At 40.5% G+C, this 18,993-nt stretch overlaps 1 protein-coding gene across 4 annotated transcripts in view; it reads left to right on the forward strand.

Moving 5' to 3' along the window:
- Window positions 1–1,109: 1,109 nt before the first annotated feature.
- The window catches only part of LOC146866970 (uncharacterized), a 62,891-nt gene continuing 45,007 nt past the window's right edge, over window positions 1,110–18,993 (forward strand). The window contains exons 1-5 of one of the 4 annotated variants that reach the window (XM_085603294.1): window positions 1,110–1,201; window positions 2,418–5,670; window positions 5,764–5,913; window positions 6,852–6,949; window positions 10,277–11,641. In XM_085603294.1, the coding sequence (XP_085459420.1) occupies window positions 5,569–5,670; window positions 5,764–5,913; window positions 6,852–6,949; window positions 10,277–10,349 (423 nt within the window). In that variant the 5' untranslated portion in view covers window positions 1,110–1,201; window positions 2,418–5,568 and the 3' untranslated portion in view covers window positions 10,350–11,641. Of the gene's footprint in view, window positions 1,202–2,417; window positions 5,671–5,763; window positions 5,914–6,851; window positions 6,950–10,276; window positions 11,642–13,390; window positions 13,467–18,993 lie in introns of those variants that run through there. The other 3 variants (XR_014961050.1, XM_085603295.1, XM_085603296.1) reach the window with 3 other exon arrangements.

An 18,993-nucleotide genomic window follows, 5' to 3' on the forward strand; every position in this document is an offset into this window, starting at 1 on the left:
AGGATAATGTATTAGGGTTTAGGGTAGTGTCGGGGATAGTGCAGGGTAGTGTTTGGGTGTAGGAACAGGACTGGGGGTCGGGGGAGGGTTGTGCAGGGGGTAGTGTTATTATTATTAACCATAGAAGAAGATTTTAATGGAATTTTTTCAAATCCATCAAGATTTGCATATCAACGTACACGGAACATCAAAGAAATACTAAATAAAAAAGAGGACCCCAAAAACAAAACATTCAAAGGTACACTTCCATGCTACAACTGTGGCAATTGCAATGCCATAATTAAAGGTAACCAAGTTGTACATCCAACCAAGGGGACACAAATTAAATTAAGAGTCACAGCCACCTGTGACAGTAACAATCTAATATACATGATAAAATGTCCATGTGGACTTGCCTATGTGGGCAAGACGGAACGTAAAATAAAAACACGTTTGGTGAAATATAAAAGCAACATTCGTACAAAGAATTCCAAATCTCCACTGGCTACACATTTCAGTCTCCATAACCATAATCCTAGTCAATTACGGTTTTTAATATTGGAACAAGCTCAAATACTCCCAGGAAGAGACAATACGCAACACCTATTACGCAGGGAAATATATTGGATCAATTACCTGAATACAGCGTATCCTAAAGCACTGAATGAGCATGTTGATTTAAACTGTTTTCTTTAAGAATGACACATGAACCTTAAAATCATGATTTTTGCTAATGGTAAAATATAGTGAAATCACTTAAAAATGTATAACTCTTTTTTACCATATGTATTGGACATATGTAGACCAACTTAGACATGCATGGTTGTTGTTAGAATTGGAATCAAGTGTACCTTTTGTTTAATATATTTTAATTGGTAAGACTAGTATATTATTCATTACTCAATTGAATCTTTGAGGTAGGGTACAGCCACACGATATACAGAAAATATTTTATTTTTGGTCGCTTTTACTTTTTTTTATCTTCATAATTTTATTTCTGTTACCTTTCCATCGTCCGATTTATTTAATATCGATCGTAGCTCATATGAATATGAGAGCAAGTCTTTCTTTTTCCAAACCCGTTCACTCGGGATCACCGTAGTCTATCTTCTATCTTTACCGTTCGGGTCATGTGACCCGCGATAATACAGCACAGCAGCAGGGGGTTGGAAATTGATTCCGCCGGCGGGACCCGAGGAGGTATGAGGGCGAAGTACTCGGGGTAAGCGTCACGTCGTATAGTTAACTTTAAACTTTGACATGGACAGTGAATTATAATTTACCTGCCGTTTATTTTTCGGCAGTTCGTCGTGCATCAAGTATGCACAACGGGACTTTACAAACCTACGGATACTACGTCCATGAGTTTTTTTCAAACCTTTTTTTCATTCAAATTGTAACTGCCATTATTATTGTTCCACAAAAAGTTCGACAGAGGTTTCTTTCGTTTATTTCACAGGTTATATTTGAGCTGATTTCATTTTCTACTCGTGACAAATTTACCCACAAGTTGCTAATGCTTTTTTTCGCTTCAGGTGAATTTCCTTGTTATGGTTTCATTCACACATATATTTTAAATAACACCGTATCTCCACGCGTTCACTTTTCACTTTCAGTTCTAGTCACCTTTGCGGTTAATTTTTATTTTGGCAATGATTTATTGACACATGGTTTCAAAAAACATGATTTATTGACACGTGGTTTTAAAATATGATTTCGTCCACAGACTTTTTGAAAATTTGAAATTTTGAAAGCACTTGTCTTTCCTATAGATTGTACCCATTCGGGGATATAAGGTACTCACCAGTGATGGATTATCTGTTTGAGTTTTCTAATGAGACAAATATAATATGAATTGAAATGCTAAATGCTGTGTGTTTTACCCATTACAGAAAGTTACCCCTGAAGAAGGGCTAAGTCCCGAAATGCATTGGGCATATGATTGAAAAATATGATGAACATAATCATTTTTCTGAAGAAATCTGAATAAAGATATAACAAGAATAAGTTAAATTGAAGAATTGTTTGGTTATAATTATTGAAAATTTCATTCAGAGTGCACCTTGGTGACGTTCTCCACTTCATGGGATAACGCAATCTTTCAAATATTCGATATCCTCATACACAGGAGGGTCAACCAGGCTGCACCTATTTACTTATCTACATGGTTTACTTTATTTACCTAGGATTGCGATTGTTCTAAAATAGACTGGATCATTAGAATGTCTTGGAGCATCTCGCTTTATATATACTTCCTCTTGTGCTCCAGAGTAGGCAAATAATCATCCGATTGGAAGAAATACTCAAGACAGATAACCCTCTACTGCTGACTTCTTATTTAAATCAGACTTGGCATTGTTCCTATGAAAAGTCTTTAGAGATTCCAAAACAATCCTTCTAATTTTCTCTTCCTTGTCCTCTTCTCTGCCTTTCTCTAGTCTCTTGAGTGAGGAGCAGGAGACACCAGACGAGTGGGGGGACACTGGAGAGCGTGAAGGAAAACCATGTCTCATCTTTGCAGAATGTTTCCCCATAATGAAGGCACAAAAATGGTGTTCCAAAGCACTAAAGATATTCAGGATTGGTTTCTTAATTTTCAAAACTTCAAACCACGAATGATCCTGGCTTGTTTCAATACAGGAAACAGAGTTGCAAACTCTCATGCTCCAAAATGAAAGTTTGCGCATGCGTGGACCATGTCAATGATAACCTCTGTGATATGGCAAGGAAGAAGCTGGTGAATATGGACTTACACCGCAGCCCTGAGCGGATCGTCCTAAAGGGTCCACCTGTGCAAAGAGTATGTCCAGTTAGGCCAGCAGGCAAGAAATATCTCTCCCCAATCCAACACAACTTCAAATCACTTAAGTAAATGAACCACTGATGTCACTACCTTCATCCTGAAAACAGGATACACAAACAAGAGGATTCTGGGAATTCTAGCCCACTTACAGCACTCTGGCGGGTGAGTGGGGATTTGAATTTCGAAATACTCCTGCGTTTTTCCTGTCATGTGGTTGGGATCACCTCAAATATAATGACTGGAACCAGAGGTGCATAAGTCCTTGAAAGCTTGAACCTGGTTCAACCAGATGCCTGCTCTGGCTCAGCTCAGGATCCTCATGAACCCTCGAGCCCAACACGATCCGAGCTCAACCCCTCCCTCTTAACTGTGGATCAAGAAAGCCAAACATCAATGCATTGTCTATTGGCATCATTTACTAATAGACACTACACCCGTGTTTGTGTTTCTTAGAGTTTTAAATGTTGGTTTTTAAAGGCTGTGAAAACCAGCATGGTGTTAAAACTCCACAAAACCACCAACCCCAATGCATTGCCTTTGACACATCAGCTTTAGACTATATAGGACGGCCCCTTATAATCCATTTAAAATTCAAAATTAGAGTGGCAGATGGTAACTATTTAGTGGTCTCGCTGACCCAAAGCCCAATGCCCCTAAAGTGGGCAGTGTTCAATATTTTAGAACCAGCCTGTCCGTCTCATTCCTTAGTTTTTGAGGTCTGGAAGTTGGGTTGCCACTTGGCTGGTTTTCTACCAGCACTTCAATGTCCTGTACACTAAAAACATTGTGAAATTACTTTAAGTCCCCCCTGTTATCTGTACATATTTCAAACAGCACATATAAGATGAAAGCACTTTAAAACATGCTCCAGAGCTACTGTAATGAACCCTTACTGATAAGTAAAGTAAACAATAAAAGAAAGGTCATGTTACAAATGAATACTGATGATTTTTATTAAGTTCTCTTTAAGTAATAATCTCTTTAAGACCGCGTCTTTGCAGACTCTTACAAATTGACAAATGGGCAGTATTTTTATTGTAGAAAGATGGAAACCCTTGGAAGCCAGAGTCAATACAGTGGGCCCTTGGAATTTTCAAATATCACTCTATCTCCACCCCCTTACTCCTGGACAGTGTGAAAATCAGTGATGGTGCTCAATAGGGCAATTAGATTTCCCCTAAAGGAAATACCAGACGAAGAAAATTCTAACTTTTGCAGAGCATTTGGTTCAGCAGGACATTTAAAGACGGTGTAACGTGCCAGCCCCTCCCTTGGTTCCTCCAGCATCACCAGCAAATTCACAGCTGCTTGAATTATGTTAGACAAACCTCTCAATGGTGCACTTGGAATGAAAGGGAGGAGGAGGAGGTTAGGTGAAGAGGGACAAAGACTGAGGTAAAGGTGCACTGAATTCTACAGAACTGTCCATTAATCCTAATAATAAGGGAAAACACTGCAGCATCACACACCAGCAAGGTGCACCCTTCCCTACTCCACCTTTCTCCAATTTGTTCGCCATAATCTTGTGGCTGCTGTTTGTGTTATGCTGTGTTATAAAATGTGTCGCGAGCACCACACAAGATGGCCACCGGACTTTAGCCCTCCCAGTCGACACTGGCGAACACCCTGGACCATGGAGATCTTTATGACGAATCCTCCTCCGAGGTGTGGATTTTGTTGGTGCCTTGTTTTCTGAAGTTTATTCACTACTAACACACATCGTTAGTACAGAACTCCTCATGTTGCATAGTGCGCTGCAGAGGACGCCAATGTGCTACGTTGGATAAATCCATCCAGTTCTCCAACTTTCCTTACTGCCACGTCGATGTTCCTGTCATAGTAAAAGACTATTTATTTTTCCATTGGGCGCTATGTTTTTCCTTGGACTTTTTTACCCTGTTAACATAACATATTGCTGGCCATGCAGCTAGTATCAGGAGTTAGGCTGCTGTATGAGGCTTTCATGTGTTTTTGATTATGCCAAGCCCTGGAGGCTATAGACATTCTCCTCATCCCCTCCACTTTGGCAGCCTCACAGACACACTTTGGTCCTTGAATGGGACGTTCTTGGATTTGTTTCAAGGAACATTTTGTTTTCATAATGTCTTTTGCAGTTGTGTTTCTTTCTTAGTGGCCTTACCTGCTGCCTCTTAAATATTTCAGTCAGCCAAGACGTGTTCTTTGCTACTACTAGTGCCATATTTGACTCGTCGGCTTATTTACCTCTCCGGTGGGCACAGTTCACATTACTCTGGACATCCGATTAAGACACGCCTCAGGATTTGAACCTTATATTAGGCCTTCTCGGAGACTCAATCCCAATAATTGCCTCCGCTTCCGCCCATGTTCGCTTGGCTCATTAGTAGTTCAGATTATTCTTTTGTCCTTTATTGGTAGGTCCTTGAAGAAGAAGGACAGAGTTACACCTCACCCATTTTCCATTAAGATCAACACATGTCCTAAAAGTTGTCCGCAGAGCCTTGGTCCTAGGTCCCTGTCAGCCCTCATGGAGAGCTCCAATGACTTGGGCATGGGGTGTTCTACCGCTGCATCCAGAGCATTGCCAAAGAAACCTTCTGCTCCAGTTAAGAGACTCAAGAAAGACTCAGATTCTTCTTCCAAGTTACTCCCTCCTTTCACTCCTTTCAATGGAAGAATAGAATTAAGAGCTTTAAAATCCTCCGTTGAGGAAACTAAATGTCAGAATCCTCACCTGGATTTTCCACAGGAGAGAGAGGCAAACAAGATCCAAGGTCCCAACCTCCCAGTGCCTAGAATAACCCCACATGGTCAATGTCAGATTCAAGCAATGGGGAAGAAGGGAAGAGAACAAAAAGCATCTACAGCTGACTGCACAGAAGGAGGCGGGTCAGATAAGTATCAGCAATGTCAGTAAAGAATATGAAAGCGTGCGACTAGCGTGTTACCCAAACAGTAATATGACTTTGATCCTTGTCCTTTGTTTCTTCTTCTTTTAATAGCTGCTGAGCCAAGGAAGTTCTTCCGGAAGTCGAAGAATGGCAATACAGGATCCCCTGCAGATGCAGACCAGAGACATAGGAATGCGTGAACCCTACAAGGCAACCGCCGACAGGATGCAGAGAAATGTGAGGGGAATACTGGATGTACAGGTGAGTGATGCAACGGCAGGAAGCTACTAGCCCAAACAACTAGAATGGCAAGCAGCTTCCTCTGTATAGTGCAGTTTAAATGGAGCATGCGCACCGCTCCCTGTGGCACATGACAGACAGCCCCAGACAGACCTGACACTAATGCTTCCTTGTTACGCATCGAGGAGAGATGGTCCTCTCATGACCAATGCATCACAGATGTCGAGCAGAGGATTAGTGAAGTGTAAGATTCACTCCTAGTGGTATCTCAGCTGACAAAGGAAATAGAGCTTCTCAAATGGACCACCGAAGACCTGGAAAACAGGAATCGGAGAAATAACGTAAGTCTTTATGGTATTCTGTAGAACTCAGAGGGAAGCACCATGATTTCCTTTTTGCAAAGGATCTTCCCTTTAATCATTCACATACCTGACCACAGCCAGCTTAATATTCAAAGAGCTCATCACCTCAGGCCTAAACCATCTGCCACAGCTTCTCATCATAGGCCTAGAGGCATTATTATCCTTTTCTTACAGCACACCGATTTAATGCACACCCTCTCAGCAGCTAAACAAGCCAGGCCTCTCCAATGGGCTGTTCAGAAGATCTATTTCTTGCAGGATGTTTCTAACGCAACTCTCACAAGGAGGAAACATTTTCTTGAACTTCGGTTACAACTAAAATCCATGCATATCAGATATGGTTTTGTTCATCCACGCTTTTTTTAAACCATTTATAAGGAGAACTCATACTCTTTCGAGGACAGTTAAATTGCAGGACTTAATTTTACAGGATTGTCTTTAGGATATGGAAATTGATGTCGCAGCAAAAACATGATTGTTATTTTAGACTTGTTGGTTTGTTTCCTTGAGTAACAAAATGTTCTCTTTTATTTAGGTACTGTGTCTTCTTGGATTATGTACTCTATATAACCTGTTTCTGTCCCATTGTTTTTTCAGCCCCAGAGTATTATATGGTGTCTGTCTCCTGTCTTAGTGCGTTCCGCTCCATTATGGTGTGTGTTGTTCTCACTGCATCCTACCCCTCGTAGTCCATGGTAAGTTTATTGATACGCTATTTATCCTCTTGTATTCTACAGTCCTAAAATTGTTTAACGTCATACTGTCTCCTCATTCCTGTGTTTCTCTGTCTAACAGCTATTTCTTGATGTATTTTCTTTTAATGTTCACTTTGTTCCCTTGCTTGTTCGCCAGAGTCGAGTCGGGTCCCATCTTTTTTAGATGTTTGATTATTTTGAGATTAATGAGACCTTTTTTCTCTTTATATGGCACACAGTTCTCCAACTAAATTCTTTATAATATTCCTCACCTTGTTTTTCTGTCCTGGTCAATGGAGTACAATCTTCATACTTCCTTCTTCACAGAGGTAAGTGGCAGGGTTGTCCTCTATCGTCCTTGCTGTTTATTCTTGCACTTGAGCCTATTTTAAATAGGCTGAAGTATCCTGATGCCTTTTCTGATTTTCAGCTAAATAATGCACACATTAAATTTACGGCATATGTGGATGACATTCTTTTTTATATTTCAAAACCAAAATCATCTCTTCCTCACTTCTTTGAAGAGCTACATCCATATTTGAAGGTGTCTGGTTATAAACTTAATATGGAAAAGCCCAAAGTGATGCCTTTGAATACATTCTGTTTAAAACCTCCTTTTGCTGGGATGGGCCTTTCCCAGAACCCTGATGAGATCAAATGCATAGGGATCATGCATCACAACACTCTCAGAGACACACTTCATTCTCATATGAATGTTCTTCTTGCAACAATTATGACACTAACGCAAGACTGGCCACCTTTATTTTTGTCATGGTGGGGCCGCCTTAACACAATCAAAATGATGATATTTCCTATTATAAATTTCTATCTTATGATGCTGCCTATTAAAATCCCTGGTAAATACGTCATAGCTATTTATAAGCTCTTATCTAGATTTTTATGGAATGGGAAACCATGTCGTATTTCCTTACAGTGCCAAAAACTACCGAAATATTCATGAGGGGTCAATTTCCCTGACCTCTTTCTTAATTACATAACCTTTGGTATTAAGCAATGCCAAGGTTGCTTCCTTGACTCTCCAGACTCTCAATCCAAATTGTGCCACCAGCTGGAGCTCGCCCTTGGCTCTCCATTCTCTCATACCCATATCATACATATGTCCCATCCCCCAAAATATTGGATACCCGCAGTTATATCACACTCTTGATCGCTTTTTAAGCCTTATGTAGTATCACAGATCTCTTTATATGAACAATGTGTTCATGGTCCTATTTAGTATAATAAAAGGCTTGTAGCACATGGCAAATTGTTCTTGTGGCTAAATTGGTTAAATAAGGGTTTATTTGCAGTCTCTCAATTACTTCTCCTTAACTGTGCACTTATTTTATTTGCTCCACTTCCTTAAAACTTTCCCCGAACTATCGCAAACAATATCAGCATATGGAATCTTTGCTCTTTCCCACACTGCTTTCTCTTTTTGCCTCTTCCATTTAGGGGCACGTTCTGCAGTCCTCCCATAGTCCTATCATCCCTACTTCCAAGGCGGTACTAATATATAAAACACTGATAACACCAGTGCTTTAAATGGGAAAAATAAGTGCAGGTACTCATTAAAATGAGCTAGATGTGTAGTGAGGGGCGGGGCTAAAGGCAATACATGATGATACTTCATGACTTCTATATAAGTTGCAGCACATACCAAAACACACGAGAAATGTGTTTATATAAACAAAGCAAGTTAACTCATTACACAAAATGAAAGAGAAATGCTATAATATGATAACATTTCCTTTTTTTTTTGCTATAGATGCACCTTCTTAATGCCATACTGTTAATTGATGTTGTTTGGCACAAAACCATATATTTTTCAGCACATGAGTAGGAAGAAACTGAAAATACCCCCACTTCGACCCAAAGCTCTTATGGCACAAAGTAAATGAAGAAAATCATCATGACCCTCTCCAGAAGATATCTCTTGTCTCTTCCATAGATCTATCCATTCATCCTTTCACCTACCATTTACCTGCTGATGTCCACCATTTAACCTTTACATTCTGTTGTCTATTCAGTCTTTCATCACCATTCCGTCTGTCCACCCTTCATATACAAACCTATCCATCCATCCAACTCAAAACCTATCCATTCATCCTTTCACTCATCCATCTCTTTATCCACCCTTTCGCTCATCTATCCATCAACCCTTTCATTTCTTTATTCCATCCACCATTCTTGGGAGTTTTCGAAAGTGCTTGCTGTAGAAGTGAAGAAGTTAAGAAGTGAAAACGTTTCAGTTACATAACCCGTGCATTTATCAGTGACTTTCACTTATGAGTAATTCATAACATTGGGCCAATGTCTCATTATTTTTATGTGCATGTAAAGCCTTTTTTGCAGCTTACACGAATGGCAATGTCATATTTAGAATCTACGCAAACGTTCAGGAAATGTTGTCTCAATATTTAATGCAATCAAAATTGTTCTGCGTAAGAACTGTTTCTCTACTAAATTTGGGTGAGGCACCTCTAGCACTTATTTAACATTTACACTATCAATTTAGTAATGCTGGGAGGAACGATTAACATAAGACACCTCTTCCCCTCGCCGCTGTGTACCCAGAGCAGCTCAAAGATGCCATGTCACACAAGGCGAGAGCAACGTTGATACCTCAGTTTGTCCTACGACAAGGACGTTTTGCCATACTAACTTATCAGCAGGCGGATAAATGCGGATCAGCCTTTTCACAAAAAGAGTTCATATTAAATTATATAATTTTTTCCAAAATGGTGAAAGCTGCACCTGACCTTTGAGCTGCACTTGCTTTACTCTGTAAGTACACTGCAATCCAAGTGGTCTATAGAAATGGCTCACAGTTGTTTTTCTACAATAAATGTAAAACCACTGAGAATTAACTACGGCAAAAAACAAGCTCTGTTGTAGGTCCTTACAAGAGAATATCATAATTACCTTGGCATAGTTAATTCTTAATTACATTATCTGACACGCATGTTCACTCACACCCATACACACAAACAGGGGCATGTGCATACACACTTTTTGTAAAACTGTGATGTTTTAAGAAAAATGTTGGTGGAAAAATATGCTAACTATATGTGGTGTTGATGAAATGTATACGAGGCTAGAGTACCATCAAGTGAAGGCTGTGTTTTCGGTAATATACAGTGCAGAGGTATAGTTTCCGTCTGCTTACATGAAACGTCTAAGAATAGAGAGCAAGATTTGGAAAGTATTTTTGGGCCTGAGGTAGGGAGCACCATCCAATGTGGTTCGTCACAAATTGTAACTCTCTCAGTGGCTGCTATCGTACTACATTTTCTAATGATTATAAAACGTTCATTGACTTATCAGGTCCTCCATGAAAGTTGTGACTCGTTGTATCATGCTCTTTTTGACTACTCCCTCAGAAACCTCTGTCAGCTGACACTTGTTTGCACAAATGCACAGGATAGTGTGACTGAACGGACCCTGCTCTGTCAAACACAGCGTGATGGTGAGCACCCGGCAATTATTCAAATGAGCCCTGCTGAATAGCTCAGCTGGGGCTCAGATCTGGAATACAGAAGTGACACCTTGGCTGCCATAGACACCTTCAACTCCGTCTCACAAGCACTCACAGCCAAGGAGCCTACCTTTTCATGAGTACCGGTACTCTCCTCGGCAGAAGAGAAGTGCCGGTACTCAGAGTGATAAATCTAAGAAGTCCCGGTACTCAGTACCGGGGAGTACCGGCCCATTTAAAGCACCGGATAACACTTCCGTCAGATAGACCTAAATTCAAACTGGAACTTTGACGGGAATCTGAATTGCTCTTCAGTTGGTCTATGAAAATATGGGAGAAGATTCATTCTACTGCACGTCCTGCTAACCTCACTCAAACGTTATATTACTTTTATAACAGACTATATCACACACCATCACATCTGTTTAAACTCTACCCAACCATGTTCTTCCTCCACCCTTAGCTGTCTCACTTTGGGGAGGAGTTATGGACCACAATAGGGAACATCATTGATGTTCACACTCAAACCTACAATGTTGTTTTGTTTCTTGGTGAGTTGAATGATTTATGGCCTCAGAATCAAATGATTCGCAAATTAGTCGATTTGTTGATTGTCATTGCCTTCCAGGTAATTACCTCTAATTGGAAATTTACAGACAATATTACCCTTCAACGGTGATGGAACTCGGTATGTCACATCCATCATTTGGATTGCTATAATTTACATTCTGCATCTTTATCGGCCAAACATGAAGAACTGTGGAAACCACTGACTTAATATTTGGCTTTGCATGCAAGTAATTAAAATTAATTACCTAATGTGTTCCAATACATTGATTCTAGGCTATTGTTGTGCTTATTTCTCCATTGATTATATTGTTCTTTTTATGATATAATGTGTTTATACATGGTTTTTTGGAAGTTTTTTTATATATTACAAAGTTTACAGGTTTTCTCCTCTTCTTATGTCTTTCTTCTCTATTTCTTCTCTCTCTCTTTACTTTACTCTCCCTTTGAATCTATACTTACAATTTTTCCTTAGATTACCTTCCATTTAGTCTAGTTTTAAGTTCAATAGTATTATCTCTATTTTCAATGTTAGCATAAGTTGGATTACTTAACATCTTTATTGCATATAATCTAGTTAATGGACTGGTTTGCCGGAATTCATGTATATCTTTAATTTCTTCAATAAAAATACTAGACTAAAAAAATTTAATGTGCTGTGGTGCTGTTTGAGAAAATTGCCTAGTGGAGTCTTTGTAATTGTGGAAAAGTTGCTAAATCCCACCACTTTTAATCAAAACATTATTCCCTCCCCTAAGCTATGCAAAGAACTTGCAATTTTTTTCACAACAAAATTGCTAAAATCTACTCTTGGTTCCTAGGGTAATCATCACTTAACTCCATGACTATCTACAACTCAGCCTCACTCTTTCCATCAGGAGTCGCTTTGTTAAACTTTCCCAACCTAATGTATTGGATACTCTTTCGGCCATCCTTGCCAGTAAATCTGGTTCTCTAGAGGTCCTCTGACCTCCACATACCCTGGCCCTTGGAGCCGTCATTATCAGTCCCAATCTGACCGCTCAGCTTAACCTCTCTCTGTCTGCTGCAATGGTCCCAATGCTGCCATGCGTGTACTGGTATCTGGGGAAGACGGACATGGACTTCATCTTCCTCTGTGTTGTGATGAGGAGATTGTTGGCACAATGATTGTATTGTAGCACTATTTTGGGGTATTTATGTGCAGTGACAGGATGTAAGTTGGCATGTTTCTGTTGGCTGCCATATTACTTTCCCTTCCAATGTATGTGAAGTTTTGCATTGGAATGCTGTAATGTTAGCTGGCATATTTCAGATTGACATAATGGGGGACTGTTGTAGATCTGATTCTTCTCAGATGTTCGACCAGCATGATAGTGTCTCCATAGTTCTAGCTTGATATTTTGGTATGCCAGGAGCGGTCAGCAGGCAGGTTTCTGTTGACATCAGCGAAGGCTTGTAGCAAACTGGCTCTTATCCATGCCAGGACACAATGTCAGCCGGCATGACGGCTGTATTGCAAAGGCCGTATTTCAGTGCTCTCCACCCTGTGTTCCCAGATAGTGAGCTTTCAGGAGAAAGAGCAAAGTTTGGGTTTTTCAGGGCAACCTGAGAAGGGGTCATTTTGTTGACTTGGCCCAGTAGGAAGTGAAACTTGTTTTGATTAGGAGAGGATTTGTAGGTTTTGTGGCTTGTAACATGGGGTAGACAACACCTTAGTCTTTGGAGTAGTTAAATGGCATGTGTGCTTCGGTCTGTATTAACTGTTCTGTGTAACATGTGCTTTCTTCTTATGTTATGTTATCTAGCTGATGTCTATGCAACGCAATAGCTATTGTCTATGTTATATAACTGTTGTCTATATTAAGTGCAAATATATGCTATGTTATGTAGCTGCTGTCTGTTATCTTATATGTAGCTGCTGTCTTATGTGGATGGTTACATTGTGTTACATAGCTGCTGAATATGGTATGCTATGTAATCTGCACCAGTTGTCTGTTATGAATCAGATGTATGCTTTGTTATGTAACTGCTGTCTATATTATGTTATGTAAGAAGTAGGTACTGTCCATGTTATGCAACTGATATGTTATGCAGAGGGTGTATACTGTGCTATATAGCTGCTTTCTGTTATGCTCTGTGCAACTGATGTGTTATGTGGATGTTGTTTGTGTTGTGCTTTTGTTTTAATGCTGTTGACTGTTTAGTGGGGTATGAAGCTGCAGTTTTATATTATGTAACATATTTGTGCTCTGTTATATAGCTGCAGTTATGTTATGTAATGCCACTGCTGTCTGCTATGTTGTGCTTTCTATATCTACTGAACATGTTATGTTATATGTAGTTACATATTGCTTTCCATACTGCTTGCAGTCACAAAGCGTTCTTACTGACACTGATATTGTAACTGTTTCCAGGCCTCCATCTTCTGAAGAACTGCCCCTGGATCATGCTTGAGTTCGAGGCATAGTAGGAACAGACTTAGGAGGCAGAGTAAGTAGGACATGCTAAGAGAGGGCAAGGGAGCAGATGCAGGTGGCAGCCTCTTGAGTGACATGTGAATGATGTGAGTGAAAAAGGAGGGGGTTTGGCATGGAGAGCAAGTGGTCAGATAGAGGAGAGTAAACTTGGTGTGGGGAAACACCATAGGAGAGGGGTGGGATAGGAGCGAGACATGGAAGACGAGAGTGTCAGAGAAAGAGAGAGTGGCAAACAGAAATGTGAGAAACCAAACAATTTGGAAAGATTACTCGAGAATAACGAGACAAACTGGATACAGGAAATAAATTCAATTCCTATGGTGAGATTAGCACCCTCCCTTTCATGTTTTTTACGATCAGTTCGACAAGTTCTTTTTTTTTAACTTTCACCACCAGTTTCAGAACATGGTTGCTTGCTCTATGGCAGCCCCAGTGCTTGTTGTACCAAATCATTAATGCGTATCTCACTTTTTTAATTGAATACATATCTTCGCACTTGCTGCACTTGCAGACAGAGCGTGATAGTAGCACCTTACAAAGGAATAAAAACACCAGTACCCTGACGTGCCAAGATGTCCTTATGGCACTCATTCAGTTCTATATGTTCTTTTCCATTCTGGTACCTGGAGTTTGGTTTATCCGGATAAACGCAGAATCTGCATGCATATATATATGTCGGTCTTCTAGTTCATTAGAAGAATGCATTTATTTTTGTGTTTGACCTAACAATCACAGGTTCAAATCCCGGCAGGTCCACTGTGCCTTCATCCTTCGAAGGTTGAGACAATGAGTCCTACTGAGTTGGGTAACCATAAACATTTGTTATTTCAGCACCAAGAAATCCATATGTTACTTTACACCATAGTTTGTTGTTATTGCAAGATAGTCTTGTTATACAGACTAGAACATAATCAGAGGCCAATTCTGGCAGTCCCGAACACTGAGGCATCTTCTGGACTATTCGAGCTTAAATCGAGGAGAAATATGAAACCTGTGAAGCAGTTCCATGGTGAAGCCACCACATCAGAAGCAGGGAAAAGTAGGACTTCAAAGTTATGGTTACTGGAGACAAGTATATAGTGTCCTGCGAGGGATGATAGGAGGAATGTAGTGGAGCATTTTTACACAGAGGATGGTAGCTCACTGGGTTGATGTTTCTATTAGGTAAGATACAGTGTAATTAACTAATGAGGAACAAGACACTCCTCTGTGGCACTATTAGTATGTTTTTTTCTCTGCCTCCAGCAGAAGAGACATTACCTGAAGGCGAAATGCATTCAGTCTGCAACTGTCTTGGCAGCAGCAGAGGGCACAGATGGGCTTTTTGTTTTGCTGTACAATTTCCATTGCAAACTGAAGTTCGTAGCTCTGGCAGCACTCTACTATGTTAGACTAAATGCTTTGGGTAGGAAAGAATCAGTTTCCAAACCTTTCTTTTAAAGTTTCCTTTTTTCTCAGAACCATTAAGGGGTTTGGAACAAGAAGCTTGTGCAGGGAGATTGCATTTAGAATTTTGAACCAGGCAATGCCCAAAGCATTGGAGCAGAAGTGGAGTTCCCACATCCATGCCAACCCAATTTCAGCAGCATCTAAAATATTGGTTGCAGACACTGCCCTAGAAATTGGTGGGTACAAAAGGGGGTGGTGATGGACAGAGCATCAGAACCAATCAAACACTCACACCCAGTCAACAGATCTGGATTTGATCCATCACCGTTCTTTAGCCCACTCTGCCACCCCAGTTCAGACATGGCCATATGCAAATCAGTCTGACCCTGTGCCTCATGGGATCAGTCCAGCCCGAACTGCCAAGCCATGCCTTCCCTGGACCGGAAACAAGCTTCCTAGGACCGGTTTCTGGCATTTCAGCCATCTTCAGCCAGGCTTGCTTGAATCCAGTGGCAAAGTGAGCAAGGGACTCACGTCTGAGCATACCCTGCCAACTTATGGCGAACAAAGCGGTACAAAAGGGGGTGGTGATGGACGGAGCATCAGAAACTATCAAACACTCACACCCAGTCAACAGATCTGGATTTGATCCATCACCATTCTTTAGCCCACTCTGCCACCCCAGTTCAGACATGGCCATATGCAAATCAGTCTGACCCTGTGCCTCATGGGAACAGTCCAGCCCGAACTGCCAAGCCATGCCTTCCCTGGACCGGAAACAAGCTTCCTAGGACCGGTTTCTGGCATTTCAGCCGTCTTCAGCCAGGCTTGCTTGAATCCAGTGGCAAAGTGAGCAAGGGACTCACGTCTGAGCATACCCTGCCAACTTATGGCGAACAAAGCGGTACAAAAGGGGGTGGTGATGGACGGAGCATCAGAAACTATCAAACACTCACACCCAGTCAACAGATCTGGATTTGATCCATCACCATTCTTTAGCCCACTCTGCCACCCCAGTTCAGACATGGCCATATGCAAATCAGTCTGACCCTATGCCTCATGGGAACAGTCCAGCCCGAACTGCAAAGCCATGCCTTCCCTGGACCGGAAACAAGCTTCCTAGGACCGGTTTCTGGCATTTCAGCCGTCTTCAGCCAGGCTTGCTTGAATCCAGTGGCAAAGTGATGTATCAAACATTTGCAAGTTGTAAATTTTTGCAAAAAGCACATTTCGGACATACAATTTACCACCAATTTTTGTAGAGCTCCTTCGTAAATCCTCTGGCCCTTCCTTGATTCCACTATTACGTATCATAAGGGCAAAGCTCATGCCAGTGATACCTTTTGGTCCAGTAGCTTACTCGGATAAGCTTGGGACCTTTTTTTAATGTATTACAATGCAAAGCTTATTGCCTGTTTTTTCAGCTCCCTACCAACACTGCTCAAGCACAGGTAAGGCTGAAGTTCGGCTTAATAGATCAACAGTTGGCCCGCAAAGCATTGTTGTTCAAATATTTATTGTCCCTGCAGCACCAGAAGCAGCTGCACTAAAGGAAGAAGATGCCCCTGGGGACTAACACAAATGTATGGTCTCAGCTGTGACCACTGCTCTACGGGATCTGCAGGCGGGTCCTCTGTGGGAACAAAACCTATTGTACAATGGCTTCAAAACACTGCTGAATACACAAGTACATTGGCATTCTTTCTTTAATAGTAAAGAATAATCTGAAAAAGAAGTCATGCTTGGGTATCAATTAATCGATACAAACGTCTTCAACCTCAGAGCTATCGCACTGAAAGCTATAAAAGCTATTTTAAGTTAAAATTATTACAACTGCGCTTTGGGCTGTTTTTATCTTGTGACCTATTGCCAAAATGGGTGGACATGATCTCCGTCAGCACCCATAGACTGTGCTTGTTTGAAAAAGAATCACTAATCTATTTACTTTGCATCAGCACTGCCCTTTTAAGTTAACGCGGAAATTGGCTTTGCCTGGTGTTTATCCAAATTGGCATTAGAAAATGCCGACAAGAAATATTTTTTTTGTATGGGGCTGACTTTGCAACAGTTAGTGTCAGATTGATTACATTTATGGACTGAGCTGAGAAGTTAGTATACAGTAAAAATCGCACTGAAACCCCTCAGAGCTAAAACTGACAAGTGACTGTTTAGCGACAATTGCAGCTCATCAGAAATATAAGGCTAGGCGATCTACATAGTAATGGCATTTGGTTGGATGAGCTGCATATGGATATAAAGTTATTTGATCTCAGCCTTTAAATGCTGATGAAACTTTACTTGCTTGAGGTTCTAGATTAGCTGTATTTTTTAAACTGTGAAACTGTAAAAGATCTTGTACATGCACGGTTTGAAAACATTGAAAAGCATGGCATTTTTAGTAAGGCAACCAAATTGGATCCTAGGGTCAAAACATATGGTTTACAAGACCAACATGCAGCTGATATACATGTTCAAGAATTAGCACAAGAAATTCAGCAGATGATGGTCAAAATAATGTCTTTCACAAAAGATTGCGAGTATGGTCCTCCACCAGCCAAAAAAAGCCAGGATCTGACATCTGGAAGTGACTTCAAAAAGAAAAGAGGGATACAAAAAGGCAACCTATCTAAATTAGACAAATACTTTGCTGAAGATATTGAGGATCACACAACTGATGTCTTTTCATGGGGGGGGGGGGGGGGGTGAAGAAATCCTCTACTTTCACAATTAGCACTGAAATATCTATGTGGAAGTGTAACCTCTGTTCACAGTGAACTACTGCTCAGCAAGACTGGTGACATCATTAGTAGCAGAAGGGCATGACTAAATCCTGTGCGTAGAAATGCTGTCATGATATAACAAACTATATCAATTTTTCAAGGAAGCTGAAAAACAAATGCCTAGAAAATAAACATTTATTTTCGAAATTTAAAGGATTTGTGGCTTTTTTGTGCAAATAGTTAGCACAATGTAAGCCTTTTATGTGAGTTGATCAGTGGATGACTAAGAGCCACCTCAAATTGAATGCTTTAAAAACGGAAATACTCACATGTGGCGATTGGAAAAATTGTGATCCACTTTGGGCCTGAGGATCTGGGATCCCAAAGTATCTAAGTAAGTAAGAAACCTTGGAATTGCCATGGACTCCAAGCTATCAATGAATGCCCAAGTAGACAAATTAGCAAGATCAAGCTTCATTACTATGACGACTCAGTGACGCATCTTCCCTTACCTGGGATTTCCACACACGGTCCAGGCCATTATCTCTCTTGTAGTGTCTAAACTTGATTATGCCAATGGCCTCTACCACAGATCATCTTTAGCAACTATGAAAAGACTACAACGTATACAGAACTCTGTTGCCAGACTACTCCAACATGTAAAGCCACAAGCCCACATATCCCCTGCTTTGAGGGCCCAACATTGGTTACCAGTTGCCAGAAGATACACATTCAAGCTGCTTTGTATCACCCACAAACCAATACATGGAACAGGACCACTTTTCGTCAGTAATAACATCACCAAATACATTCAACAAAGGTACCTCCAACCCAGATTGGCACCTCGCCTCAAAATCCCACCATACAAGAAAAAAAGACATAGGTGACACATCTTTCTCTGTTCAAGCAACCAAACTATGGAATTCATTACCCCCAAACATAAGATCCACAGCTAACTATCTTATCTTCAGAAGACTACTCAAAAGTTGACTCTTTCCTACATCACCACCATACTCAAACACAAATGTACAGCATATCCATGTGTATATAAACATTTAATGTGATTATATGTATATATCTATATATGTGTGTTTCTTGATAAACATATGTATAATTATGTTTTCTAAATATATAGATGTTCTTCAGATCTGCTTAACAAATTTACATGTTACTTATGGTTAAATATTTATATATATTGTAAAAAGTACGTGGGGAGTACAACATGTGAATTAAAAAAGCGCATTCTTGAACACATCAGGGCCACGTGCAATAAAGACCAGAGCAATGCAATCGCAAATCACATGGAAGAGAAACATGAAAGCATTTGTGAAAAATTACAATACTATGCAATTGAACAAATCCCCATATTGCAGAGAGGGGGTGACAGAGAGAAAGTGTTGAGACAGAAAGAATCAAAACACATCTTAGCGT

This window comes from Triturus cristatus, chromosome 1_2, assembly GCF_964204655.1.
Source record: "Triturus cristatus chromosome 1_2, aTriCri1.1, whole genome shotgun sequence".
In the NCBI taxonomy this organism is placed as follows: domain Eukaryota; kingdom Metazoa; phylum Chordata; class Amphibia; order Caudata; family Salamandridae; genus Triturus; species Triturus cristatus.